The sequence below is a fragment of the Haplochromis burtoni genome, unplaced genomic scaffold, assembly GCF_018398535.1.
Source record: "Haplochromis burtoni strain Fernald_Lab_line unplaced genomic scaffold, NCSU_Asbu1 Contig_190, whole genome shotgun sequence".
In the NCBI taxonomy this organism is placed as follows: Eukaryota; Metazoa; Chordata; class Actinopteri; order Cichliformes; family Cichlidae; genus Haplochromis; species Haplochromis burtoni.
This window is the reverse complement of record NW_024582551.1, coordinates 696,394-708,673: the sequence shown is the minus strand read 5'-3', so window position 1 is coordinate 708,673 and position 12,280 is coordinate 696,394. Positions and strand designations below refer to the sequence as shown.

The following is a 12,280-nucleotide window of genomic DNA, read 5'->3' as shown; positions in this document are numbered from 1 at the left end:
GGACAGTTTTTCCAATTTCATTGTACTACTGTACTATGTATGACTGTGCAATGACAATAAAGAGTTATCTTATCTTATCTTTTGCAGGGATTCTATTATCTGGGGAAATATTATGCTTATGTTTATATTTCTTTCTTTCTTCTATATTTCTCAGCCTTAAGTGGCTAATTACCCCGAATGTACAGAACGTCTGTAATCCTTTTCTTCTCTTTTTGTTTATATGTATTGAAAAGAAAAAACTCTTAATAAAAAATAATAAAAGTGGTGAGAGTTTGTAGATCTGGTGGAGGTGCATCCAAAGTGTCGGGCAAAATGACTGAAGGCTCCGAGTCCCATGGAAGTCAGATGAGCAGACAGAAAGGAAGCTGAAGGAGAGCCGAGTACGTACGGAGAAGATCACATAAATATGGAGGAGCGTGGTTATGAAGCGCTTTGAAAGGAAGGAGCAGGATCTTGAAATTGATCCTTCTTCTTACCTGAGACTGATGAAGGGACCTGCTCGGCCTGAGTCATATCATTGGCATTCACTAAGAGGCGTGACTAACTCACATCTGCTTAACCTGCAGGTTTATTCCAGCACACAGAGCACCGTGAAGACGAGCGAGATACCTGAGAGTGACGCTCTCAAACCGGAGAGCAGAGAACTGCTTTAAACGGTTTCAGTTCAATCTTCAGAAAATCATCATCGTCCATCTTTATGAGGACCAGGGTGGGGGTATCCCAGCTCCCATTCAACTCAAACACTGTGAGGTAAGAGTGTGTCACAGTAACTTCCTGTTTCATTACGTGCACGTCACTAACAGTATAAGCATTTTAATTTGAAACATCACGACTGTTTTGGGCTCCGATTGGACGCATTAGCTACTTTAATGAAACTAGACACTGAGCAGTCAGCTGCCGGGTCACATGGTGTTACAGGTTTGGCGTGCGGACAAGAGCGCCACCTGCCTGACAGCAGGATCTGACAGAAACGCCAGCAGTACAGACAGCGTGAAGCAATTTTAGATGAACAGACCGTCAGTGATGCTGCTCACCTGGCACATCATCACGGTTAGCGCCCCTGAAATGACCGTCTAACCATCCAGTTACTGGTGACGGTTTACTCAGATTACACGGAGGCCAATACTGAAACAGCTGGAAGAGATTTTTTGAAGAAAACTTTATTTCCTGTTTTCTTGCTCCTGTACCAGCACTGATTCGCCAGTCCTGAACAGTGATGTCATGTCTGGTGTGTTACCATGGGGGTCTTTATCGGGTTTATGTCGGTCAGAGGATCTAGTGTCAGTCCTTCTCATTCCCATTCTCAGATTATCCAGCAGGTTTAATGTCACCTGTTTCAAAGAACTCTCCCGTCTAAGGCGGCGGGCAGGTATGGTCGCCAACATTTTAGTTGGGACATCCTGTATAATGAGCCAAATGTATTTGTCCCTTATTCTACCTTAAATGTCCCATATGCTGACCGTTACCTGCAACGCCACCATCCTGCCCTCTGCAGCTCTCCACAAACATCACCTGCATTTACAGACTGAACTCACTCGTGATGCATTTGACTTTTCATTTTATCTGCAATCATTTAATCATTTATTTTAGCTGAATATTGTTGCTGAACATTTTCTGAACTTTCTGTCCTTAAAGGCCATTTTTTCCTTTACTTGTGTAGCTCTGCAATAACTTGCACTAAAGGTGTTTGAATAACAATAAAGTTTGATTATTGATCACAATTTATTCAGAGCTTTGAGGGAAAAGTGTCTGAGTGACTTGTTATGAAAGCGTCCTCCTGCACTGTCATTGTCACTCGGACTCTGAACCCGCTGGTCAGTTTGGTTTAGTTTCAGCAGCTCGTCAAGCCAACAGCAGGTAAACCTGATAAGATAAAAGTCACATGGCGCTCTGCTGATTTGTGCAGAGTCACCGTCAGGCACAACATAAAGTTGTTTTCCGAGAGTTATAGAGACGGACTCAGAGGTAGAGATTCTAGTTTTATTAATGAGGAACATTATCTAAAGTCTGTACAGCAGCACCAAAACATCATCAGCTTCACGAGGAGTCATAATCAGACGGACACTTCCTGGCCACAAGATCCAGACCAGCCAATCGGCTTCCAGGACTCCATTGTTCATCAGAAGAGAACCAGCATTCGCCTTGCGTTTTTCGCTTTAGGGTTGACGTGATCGCCTGAGTGGGATTACTGCGACCACCCATGATCATACCCAAACTCCACTCATGCTCTGAACACGGGTGGAGTTTTTGGTATGATATGATGCCATCGAGGCGGAGGTCCACCTCTGCTCACTTTAATGACTGAACCGTTTGATCACATTAGAAAACACGCTCACTTTCTGCACGCGGTGATGAATCTGCACCTCCACACGATGTTTTCACCTGTGGTCGTTTTTTGTGACCGTTTCGGTTTGTTAGCACATTTCCGTGTCAGTTTTCCTGGAGGATCACATTGGCCCAACGAGTCGACCTGGACGCAGGAACTTCTGGAGAGGTTTTTAACTATTTATGAGACAGACCTAACTATGAGAGCAGATGGAGATGGATCCTGATTGGCTGGTCTGGAAACAAATCTGACCGTAAATACAAAAACATAATATGAGCGGTGACTCGGCCACTCCACGATCCCTTTCTGTGTAAAACTCCAACATGTCTGTCAGAAAAGCACCTTCAAGGTTCATTTATTACCAAAAATAACAAACGAAGCAAAAATGTTCCCATCTGTCCGCATGGTTCACACGAACGGGGTGCAGTTCCCCTGTTGTCGACTAGATGGGGCTCGAATAAAAGAAACTGAGAACGCAACGATCAAGGAGCCGTTTTCACCGTTGTACCCCGGTTCGCCCCCAAAGCCCCAGTGTCTGTAACGTTAGCACACAGCTGCAGTTGCTTACAGTCGATACCTTGACAGGTGTGCCCTCACCAACAGAAGGTTCTGCCCCCAGACCGTCCCCCCTGTAGTGTTAAGAGATGGTGCAAAGTCAAGCTTGTGGACCTCCACCTAGTTCAGCTTTCCTCCTTCCTGCTGCCCTCTTCGCCGTTGGCCTCGGCCCGGCTCTTCACTGTTATCTTCCACTCGTCCCCAACCTCCTCGCCAATCACTATCCTGGTCTCCCTTCTCTCCTTGTTCGCCTCCTTCCTATCCTCTTCTGTCTCCTTGCCCTCTTCTTCACTGTCCTCCTCTATTGTTTTAACCTCCTGTTTCTCCTCACTGTTCTTCCCGTCTTCCTCCTCATCTTCCACCATCTCCTCCTCTGTCCTACCTTTCTCCTTAGCTTCCTTCCCTTCCTCCTCCATCTGCTCTCTTTGTTCTGACTCCTTCCCCGTCTCTTCCCTGTCCTCTTTCTCTTTCTTCTCTTCATCTTTTTTGTCCTCCTGATTCTCTTCTGATGTCTCTTCTTTCACAGCTTGTTCCTCCTCCTCTGAGTCCTCTTCATCCTCCAGTTCCAGCAGATCTGGAGACTCTGTCTCTGAAGCTTCAGCACCAAGCAGGATCTCAGTCAGCATCGTCAGTAGCTCGGACTGAATCCCGCCTCTTTTATCAGCTGTTGTTCTGTTGTCCAATTCCACATTCTCCTCTTTGGGCCCCACCAGGAGACCCGTCAGGTCAAACGACTTCTTCCAAAGCTGTGGGACTTTATTCAGGTGTGTCAGAGCCTCGACCAACCAGTCAAATAACACCTGACCCACATTTGCTTGGAGGGACTGGGGTGATGTCTCCTTGATCTCCACTGGATTCCTGGCAGTGAACTCTGACCAGCGTGACAGCAGGAAGCGCTGCAGCACCGGCTTCATGCAGATCTCCAGCGGCTGCAGACAGAAGGAGCACCCACTAGGGATGACCACTGGCAGAGTCCCTGAGCTGCTGATGGAGGTGAGGAAATGATCACCCAGGTGCTCCCGATGCCGGTCCAGGACCAGCATTGACTTACTATGCTGAGCCGGGCCGGTGCGCAGCCACACCTTATTAATCCAGAGGTCCAACGCTTCCTCGACCGACAGCCCTTCTGGACTAGCTTCCAGCAAAATGAACTCTGGCAGGTCTCTTTCATTGAGCTTCCTGTTTCCCAGCACCAGAGCAGGTAGCATGGTGCCGTCAGCCAGCACCGTCAGGTACACGGTGAGCAGAGGCAAAGACCCTGTGAATTCCAAGGCCTCTGAGCGGCGAGACTTCTCCTGAACCAATCTCAAGTCCACAAAGATGCAAAGCTCATCCATCGCGGCAACGGTGCTCTTTGTCAGCTTGTGGGCCTGGATGATCTTCTGGGTAAACTCCCTGAAGGTCTTTACTTTGGCTTCCAGAAAACGCGGCAGGATGCGATCCAGTGTCGCAGCCCTGCCAGAACTCTGCACACCAAGTCGGTGCTCCAGCATGAAGTTCACCGCCCAGTCGTAAGAGATGCGGAAGGAGACACTAAAACCTCCTTTCTTCTTGAGGGTGGAAGCTTTGTGGAAGAGGTTGCTCTCTGTGATAGGAAGCTGCTGTTCACGCATGGATAGCACCCAGGCCACCATACGATCCGCACCATTGGTTTGGACCTTCTGCTCCTGCTCTTTTTCCTTTAGACGCTTCCGGGCCTCTTTCAGCCAGGATCGGATAAGCGGAGCCTCTGTTGCAAAGACGCGAGAGGCCTGGCGGAGTCCATCACAGAGAGCGAACAGGGCAATCCTCAGCTGACGGGCGGTCAGGAAATCCTCACGCTCTTTAGAGGCAGGTGCAATGGCTGGTGGTTGGGCATGGCCGTTTGCTGTTGATGGCATATGGAACTCTGGATCTTTGATAAAGTCTTCCTTAACCTCTTCAGTTTCTTCAGCGTCATCCAGGTCGTCCAGTCTCTCATCATCAGAAAATTCCAGGTCCTCCACAGGGCCCATTGCCTCGTCCACGCTGTCCAAAACCTCGTCCACCTCAATCGCTCCACTGCAGCAAAGACAAACTTTTATTAGTAGTTCACATCAATTAATCAAACATTTAACTGTGTGGATCAACACATACCTTATTCTGTCTTTGAGAAACCCAACTTTGATTGATCCTGTAAAAAACAAAAACAGCTCTTTGAAATTCACAGCAATAAAACACCTCCTTTCAGAGTTACCGAGTGAAATACTGACCTTTGTTTAGAGACGACAAGCCGTGATATTCCCAGAAGCAGCTTGGCTGTTTGCACAGGTTGGCTTTGCAGACGATGCAGCCATACACGCTCTCGTGGCGGATGTTCTTCAAGTTGCAGTTCTTGCACCTCTTGGACACGTTACTGATCTTCGTCATCCTGTGCCTTTGTTTGACTGGCTCCTCTGCAACCTCGTTCCTTGTCACGCGCGACGTTGCAATCTCCATTGTCTCGAAGTATTTCTGGGCACACTTGGCGAGCTGATTGCCCAAGCGCTTGCGGAAATTTACCTGAGTAAAAAGACCATCCTGTACCCAGGCGGGAGGGTTCTCTTTGCGGCTCTCACGCAGCACAATGAAGGCGTTGACGATGCTCAGGTTGATCAGGAACCAGAAAAGGCTGCGCCAATGACGGTCCTGAGGGACCCCTCCCAGCGGGTTGCACGCCAGCAGCTGCTTGCAGATGTCGACACCCCGCATGTTCTCCTGCAACAAGCGGAAGGCCATGGGGCGGTCAATGGGGTCCAGTCCACCTACCTTGGTTTGAGACCTTCTCCAAACAGTATCTGGCTCATTTGGAGTTGCATTTGTTGATAGACACCCCATTTCCTTGGTATCCCTCCAGCGAGTGGCTAGCAGGGGGCCAAACTGTCTTTGTAGGAAGTCCCCTGGTTTCTCTAGCTTGCCCTCCTCCCACAGCTCCCTGGGTAGGATGGAGCTGGGAGGAGGGAAGGAGCTGGAGGCATAAATGCCCTGATCCAGAAGCTTCTGCATAAGTGGAACAGACGTGAGCGAGTTAGCAAGGTAGAGCTGGTGGTGTTTTCCCTCCAGACCGTTCACCAGTTCCGGCACTATGGTGAAGCCTGGATCCTGACCAGACTTAACCCCCATCTGTATGAAGAGACGGTGGCAGTAACCAGACTTTGAGTCACAGAGCAGCCAGACCTGAGGTTGAGTCTTCGGGTTCCCTTTGGTTTGGCTGCTGCCCTCTTCCAGGCTGGGCAGCAGCGCCCTGTCGATGGTTAGGCAGCAGTTCGGCCGGTAGGCATTCCACATGGCTTTGCTCAGGATTTCCAGCATCGGCCTGAAGATGTGTATCGAATCGCTGGGATTGCTGGTGCCACGGTACTCGTCTGTGGTGAAGCTGCCCATGCGGATGTTAGTGGCGATCTGCTTGAAGCGTTTAAAGCTCATTGCTCGATAGAAAGTGTAGCTGTTGTCATAGTGACTCCAGGACCAGTAGTGCGACGGGTCGGGAAGGTTTTGGATGCCCATCAGAATAACCAGGCCGATGAAACCTTTGATCTCGTGGGTGGTGACAGGAATCCAGTCAAGGCAGGTGTTGCTGAGGAAACGACAAGTTTTGGCGTGGGCATTGGTCTCATTGGTGATCAGCTCGATGAGTGCTGCCGGGAAGACCAGGCTGAAGTAGTCTATGGCGTCGCTGCTCTTGGACAGGAAGTGGTGAGGGCCGCTGTTCTGCGTGAAGGGGCGGATGGAAGAGTAGGCATCATTAACCCCTGCTGGCTGTTTCCAACCATCTGCTGACTTCCAGGAGGGGTCAGGAAAGTCCTTGTTCTGGTCTAGATCCCTTCCTTTTGAAGATTGTGGCTCCTCACTGTGGCAGAACTGGATGTCCGGTTCAACATAGGCTGGAACAAAACACAAAAAGAGGCTGGATCAACTCTACATTTCAGCAACTTAACAATCTGATTCTTTGGAATTGGGGGCGATCGTGGCTCAAGAGTTGGGAGTTCGCCTTGTAATCGGAAGGTTGCCGGTTTGAGCCCCGGCTCAGACAGTCTCGGTGGTTGTGTCCTTGGGCGAGACACTTCACCCGTTGCCTACTGGTGGTGGTCAAAGAGCCCGGTGGCGCCAGTGTCCGGCAGCCTCCCCTCTGTCAGTGCGCCCCAGGGTGGCTTTGGCTACAATGTAGCTACCATCACCAGTGTGTGGATGTGTGTGAATGGATGTGTAAAGCACTATACAAATACAGGCCATTTCCCCAATTGATATATAAGTTACTTAGATAAATGTTAATGTTAGTTTCATTTCAATCTTGTATTTGTTCCTGAGTAAATCTGTTTGGCTGAGATTAAAGTTCAGCTTCATAACTGCACCGTTTTATTTAATTTTAAAGCCTTACTCTGAGAGCTGTCAGTATGAATTTCACCCGTCATATCCCCTGATGTAAAATGTGCTGTTCTTATTTAAACAGCTGACTCTGAATTAAATCCAACATTAAAAATATTTAAATTCAGGAGGAAACATTTTCACCGGGAACAAAAGCAGTATGTTAATACATGGAGATCCTGAAGGATCCGACAATGATCAGATTATATTTGAAATATTTGTTCAGTTCTCTTCCGAATTACTGCAGCTGTCGGCTGTAAGCTTTGAGTGATTACTAAAATTAAAATAAAAGGGTTCTAACATCTCTCCTGTTTCTACTAAGAGAGATGAAGCGTGTGTTTCTATCATGTAGTGATTGTGTTTAACTGTATGAAGGTTATGAGACATTATGAAACCGATCATATGTAAAAGCAAATTGCTTATCTGGAGCTGTGATGTCATCACCTACACTGTTGTTCCAATTGTAGAACGATCGCGCTGCGTTATCGGGAAGACCGCCAGATTCCCGTGTGAACTTATGAAATATGGACTAGCAAGAACGTGAGTGCAGACTTGCGTACTTGAGTGTTGAGAAACAGCACTAATCTCTGCCTGTTCTGCTGCTCACTGCTGAAAAACACTTAATCACAGCAAGATTATTCCCTGATAACTGCAACTGCACGCTTCCTCTGTGAACCAGTTTAACATTAGAGTCTCCACAGCTGCTACAGAGTAGAACCTGGATCAAACAGTTAAACGCTTTGGAGTAAATTAAGTGAAATCTTATTTTAATTAAAAAACATTTAAAAGGTTAAACATACACGTGCATCAAGAAAACATGCATGAATGGGAGCAGCAGCTCCGTGTTGTTCAGGAAGTCAGAGGCAGAGTGGGGACATTTAATCAACCGGAGGAGCAGAAACCATCTATCAACCAAGGAATCAAAAATCCAGGCTTTGTATTTCCCAGCTGAATCACTTCTCATAACTTCCTGAAACGGAGAAAAATCCAGATGTTCTGGCTCCGCTGCGCAGACAAAAGCCTGTACACTATTCTTCATACAGGAGAAGCTGCGAGGCCGAGGTTAGTTTGTTCACTCCAAAACTTTCACCCTGACGTGACTGACGTTTAGAGCAGAATGCAAAGAACGGGACTGGAGCCTTCAGACTGAGCGACACAGCTGAGGATCCAGGAAGTGCCCAAGTAAACATTTACAGCTCAGGCAGCCGAGAGCCAGAGGACAGATCTTTAACACTGCTTCAAGGTTGGATGAATGGACAAGCCTGGAATTTTCCATGTTGCATCTAAAAAATTTAAACAGCGATTGTTAGGCTGAGTAAACCTCGACCCCTCCCCCGTTGTTCCCCCGGTTGCAGAGACTGGATACCTTCCAGTTCTTTGCCGTCACAGCGATGGATCAATTCCAGGCTCCCCACCAGGAAAAGTGTGATTTAAGAGGAAAACAGAGAGACCTCTGTGAACGCCAAGAACCCGTCGACCTTTCAGCTTCAGAGACGTCAGCTGATTTCCCCCCGAACAGCAGTTTCATCAGCTCCACTTTATCCTCATCGGGGTGTTTGTGCTACTCTGCAGCAGCTGTGGAGACGCTAACGTTGCACCATGAAGAAACCTCTGCTTGACACTTTATTAGCTACACAAGTGTACAGCCACACACTACATGGTGTGTGGCTGTTGTGTGGATGTTATGTACATGTGTGCACATTGTGTGCGTGCTGTACCCACTGAGCTGCCCTTTGTTTTAAACGAGCAGCTGAACGCAGCCTGTTTGGGTGTAGCAGCGATTGTTGCTGTAGACTGTGTTGTTATGGGTGTAGTTGTGGTGGTGCAGTCTTACTCCTGATCCTGCAGGTGGCGCTGTGATGCTCCGAGTTCATCAGCAGGTGATTGGCCATCAGGTCAGCTGTCTGAGAACTGAACTCACACCTGAAGCACTGCAGGTGGAACGGGCTGAGCGGTGAGGAAGAGAAGAAGAAAATGAGGAGGCGGAGCTTCATCGGCAGCGCGAAGACCAACCTGATCAGATCAATGAGGTTCTCACCATGGAGGAGGCAGCCTGTGCAGGGGGACGGCTTTGTCTTTGGAGCGCGGGACGTGGTGGCTGCAGATAAACGATCGAGCATCCATAAATCCAGATTACTGCACGCACTATTGCTAAAGAATACTCCTGCAGTACTCGGATTACTTACTTGATCATGTGAGCAGCATAGGCCCGGGAGCAGCAGCTGCTGTAGGGGCACAGCAGGCAGTGGACGTGAGTCGGATAGTGGGCGGAGAAATCGGAGGCGTCGGTCCCGCACTCCAAACACACCAACCTGTCGTCATCACCTGACCTCCTGCAGGAGGAGCGGAGACACACACACCTGAATCATGTGACATCAACAACACAAGAGGAGGGGCCCAACATCGACGTCACCCGTCACCGTCAGCCTCACCTGTTGCCATGGATTCGACGGCTGCCCAGCTTCTTGGTCGGGGACCGCGGTAATTTTGATGCTGTGGGGTTCTTCTGGATCAGAGACCTCTGTGGCTCCATCTTGATCTTGATTGGCTGGATGAGGGAGGCGGGGTTCTGGAGGAGGCGGCTTCCTCCTGATGTCACCGAGGGCCTTATCTTGCCATAGGTCCTGATGGTCACCTGAAGACACATGGACCAGTAATGCCACCTGTCTGGAGTAAGACATTTAAATCAAGATGAAGGCACTGACCTTTGACCCCGGCGGCAGGCCCTCCAGCTGAGGCGGGCGGCGGAAGCTGCGGTGGTTTTCCAGTTTGTGCTGCATCTTGTCTTTGAGGAAAACAAACTGCAGACGACACCTGTTACAGTGGAAGGCCTGGTTTATCTGGGAACAGAGAATTTCAAATTAAAAGACCCATCCACTTCCACTGCAGGAAGTCTACACCTGGTGTTTGTTCGTCTACACCTGGTGCGTGTGCTTACCTGGTGTTTGAGCAGGTGCTGCCGGTAGCTGACAGGATTTCTGGTCACTTTCAGACAGAAAATACAGAGCAGGAAGCACGAGTCTCTGTGGAAGCTGGAGAAGTGCTGCAGGACGTCCGAGTAGAAGGACGAGCGAAACGAACACACCTGCGAGGTCGTAACACCTGAGGTAAGGATCAGACCTGACCTAGGACGGCCCGTAGGTGGGAAGGGGCGGGTCAGTGGTCACTCACCTGGCAAACGTAAGGCATCTCACCCGGTTTGTGGTTGGACTTCATGTGGTTTAAGAAGAGTGGCTCGCTTTCAAACGCCCACTCACAGATACGACACATACCTGAGAGACAGACAGGTGACAGGTGAGCCCTGAGCCAACGCAGCTCGTCACACATGCAAAAACACAGGCAAGCACTCCGTGTGTGGGTCTTACAGGAGGAGAGGGTGGGGCCGTGCACCTGGTCCTCGTGGCTCTGCAGCTGAGCGTCAGACGAGAACTGACGATAACAGAACCTGCAGCACTTCCTGTCCTCATCGCCGCCACCATTAATCAGCTCTGAGTGCTGGAGCATGTGCTGCATCAACCTGCACACACACACATTAAACATACAGAGCACCGCATCTGTATCCCGCGTGTGCTCAGGTGCTCACCTCAGGTTATTCTCTGACAGGTGAGAGCAGATCTGGCAGGTGAAGGTGGAGGTTTTGATTCCCAGTGGGAGGGGCTTCCTCAGACTCAGATCACCTTCAAATGTGCCATAATAAAACTCCTCCACGCTCATCACCACACGGGTGGAGTCAGCAGAGTTTGTGCTGACAGTCGAAGGGGCGGAGCGAGCGACTGTGGGAGCAGGTGACACACACACACACACGCACAGGTAAGACGTAACAAATCTGAGCACACACAAGCACTGACAGGTTATTGGTGTACCGCTGCTGATGGGAGTGGCTCTGGTGACGCCATTGGCTGAACCCAAGGGGAGGGCGGGGGACCCAGCCACCTTCAGTGTATTGGCTCCGCCCACTTGGGTCACGTGGAGGTTAACTGAAAAACATGAAACTGGTCAGTTTGAGTCGTCCTAAAAGAAGCTCCTCCCACTTTAGGTGTCACGCTCACCGGGTGCTGGTGTGCTGGTGCGAATCGTCAGCGTGGCGGGCAGCTGCATGGCAGTGAAGGTCGAGCCGGGCTGGGCGGGACCTCCTGAGGGGGCGGGGCCTGACCTTACCGGCGACACGCCCACACTGGGCCGAACCAGCTGACCCAGCGACGGGGCTGTGGACAGGAAACGGCTGATTAGCGATCGGCTGACATCGATCACGGATTTCGTCACCAATTAGATCGACCTACACCGGATGAGTGTGAGCGGCTGCACCGTCTGACCCGGCTGCAGGTTCAGAACCAGAGGAGCGCCGGGGTTCACCACCGTCTGCACCGGGAAACCCTGTACATCCAAACACATGACATCACCATGACACAACATGGAGACTCAACAGCTTATCGATCAGATGTAGTCCCGCCCCCAAATCTGCCCCTGCTTCCTGCTCCTCTCAGACTGGACCTAGGGTATCGTGACCGTCTAGAATCTATTCCATTCGATTTGAATCTGGGAAATTTTGCCTATAAAAAGAGAGCTGACACTCGCAAGACTTTATCAAAGGTGTGAGCATCACAGCGAGGCCTTTGTGTCAAAGTAGCTGAAGATAAAACAGAAAAACATGAAGGTGGTTTTTCTGTTCTGGGATTTTATAAAAATATTCTGCAGTACATCAAAAACGAAAGAAAACCATTAAAACCCTTTGACTGCCTCACCAAGAAAAATACAATGAAAAAATTATTTGTTCATATTTTCTATTCCTTTACGTCAATAATGATCACAATAAAAAAAAAAAATTATACACACCTTAGTCTTTTAAATATTACCCTCTACCAAACGGTTGAGATGTCTCTCTATGGTACAACTACATAAAGTTCTACAGACATAACTAGTAGAAAAAAGTAAAGGTTATACTCATTTTGCAAAACAATAACTACCCAATTTTGTGTTTGACCCACTTTATTGTGGTAGTAAAACATCAAACATTGTTGGATTCCATTTCAACAGTGG

General features: G+C 49.1%; 1 protein-coding gene across 4 annotated transcripts in view; it reads right to left on the bottom strand.

Annotated features, from left to right (window-relative positions):
* Positions 1–1,354: 1,354 nt before the first annotated feature.
* pogzb (pogo transposable element derived with ZNF domain b) overlaps positions 1,355–12,280 on the bottom strand; it is a 17,251-nt gene continuing 6,325 nt past the window's right edge. For 3 of the 4 annotated variants that reach the window (XM_042225943.1, XM_042225944.1, XM_042225945.1), the window contains exons 5-18: positions 11,524–11,617; positions 11,293–11,448; positions 10,827–11,220; positions 10,609–10,760; positions 10,415–10,515; positions 10,182–10,328; positions 9,949–10,083; positions 9,676–9,878; positions 9,430–9,576; positions 9,282–9,341; positions 9,078–9,190; positions 5,113–6,762; positions 4,997–5,033; positions 1,355–4,921 (exon numbers count right to left, since the gene is read on the bottom strand). In XM_042225943.1, the coding sequence (XP_042081877.1) occupies positions 3,007–4,921; positions 4,997–5,033; positions 5,113–6,762; positions 9,078–9,190; positions 9,282–9,341; positions 9,430–9,576; positions 9,676–9,878; positions 9,949–10,083; positions 10,182–10,328; positions 10,415–10,515; positions 10,609–10,760; positions 10,827–11,220; positions 11,293–11,448; positions 11,524–11,617 (5,304 nt within the window). In that variant the 3' untranslated portion in view covers positions 1,355–3,006. The remainder of the gene's footprint in view (positions 4,922–4,996; positions 5,034–5,112; positions 6,763–9,077; positions 9,191–9,281; positions 9,342–9,429; positions 9,577–9,675; positions 9,879–9,948; positions 10,084–10,181; positions 10,329–10,414; positions 10,516–10,608; positions 10,761–10,826; positions 11,221–11,292; positions 11,449–11,523; positions 11,618–12,280) is intronic. The other variant, XM_042225946.1, reaches the window with a different exon arrangement.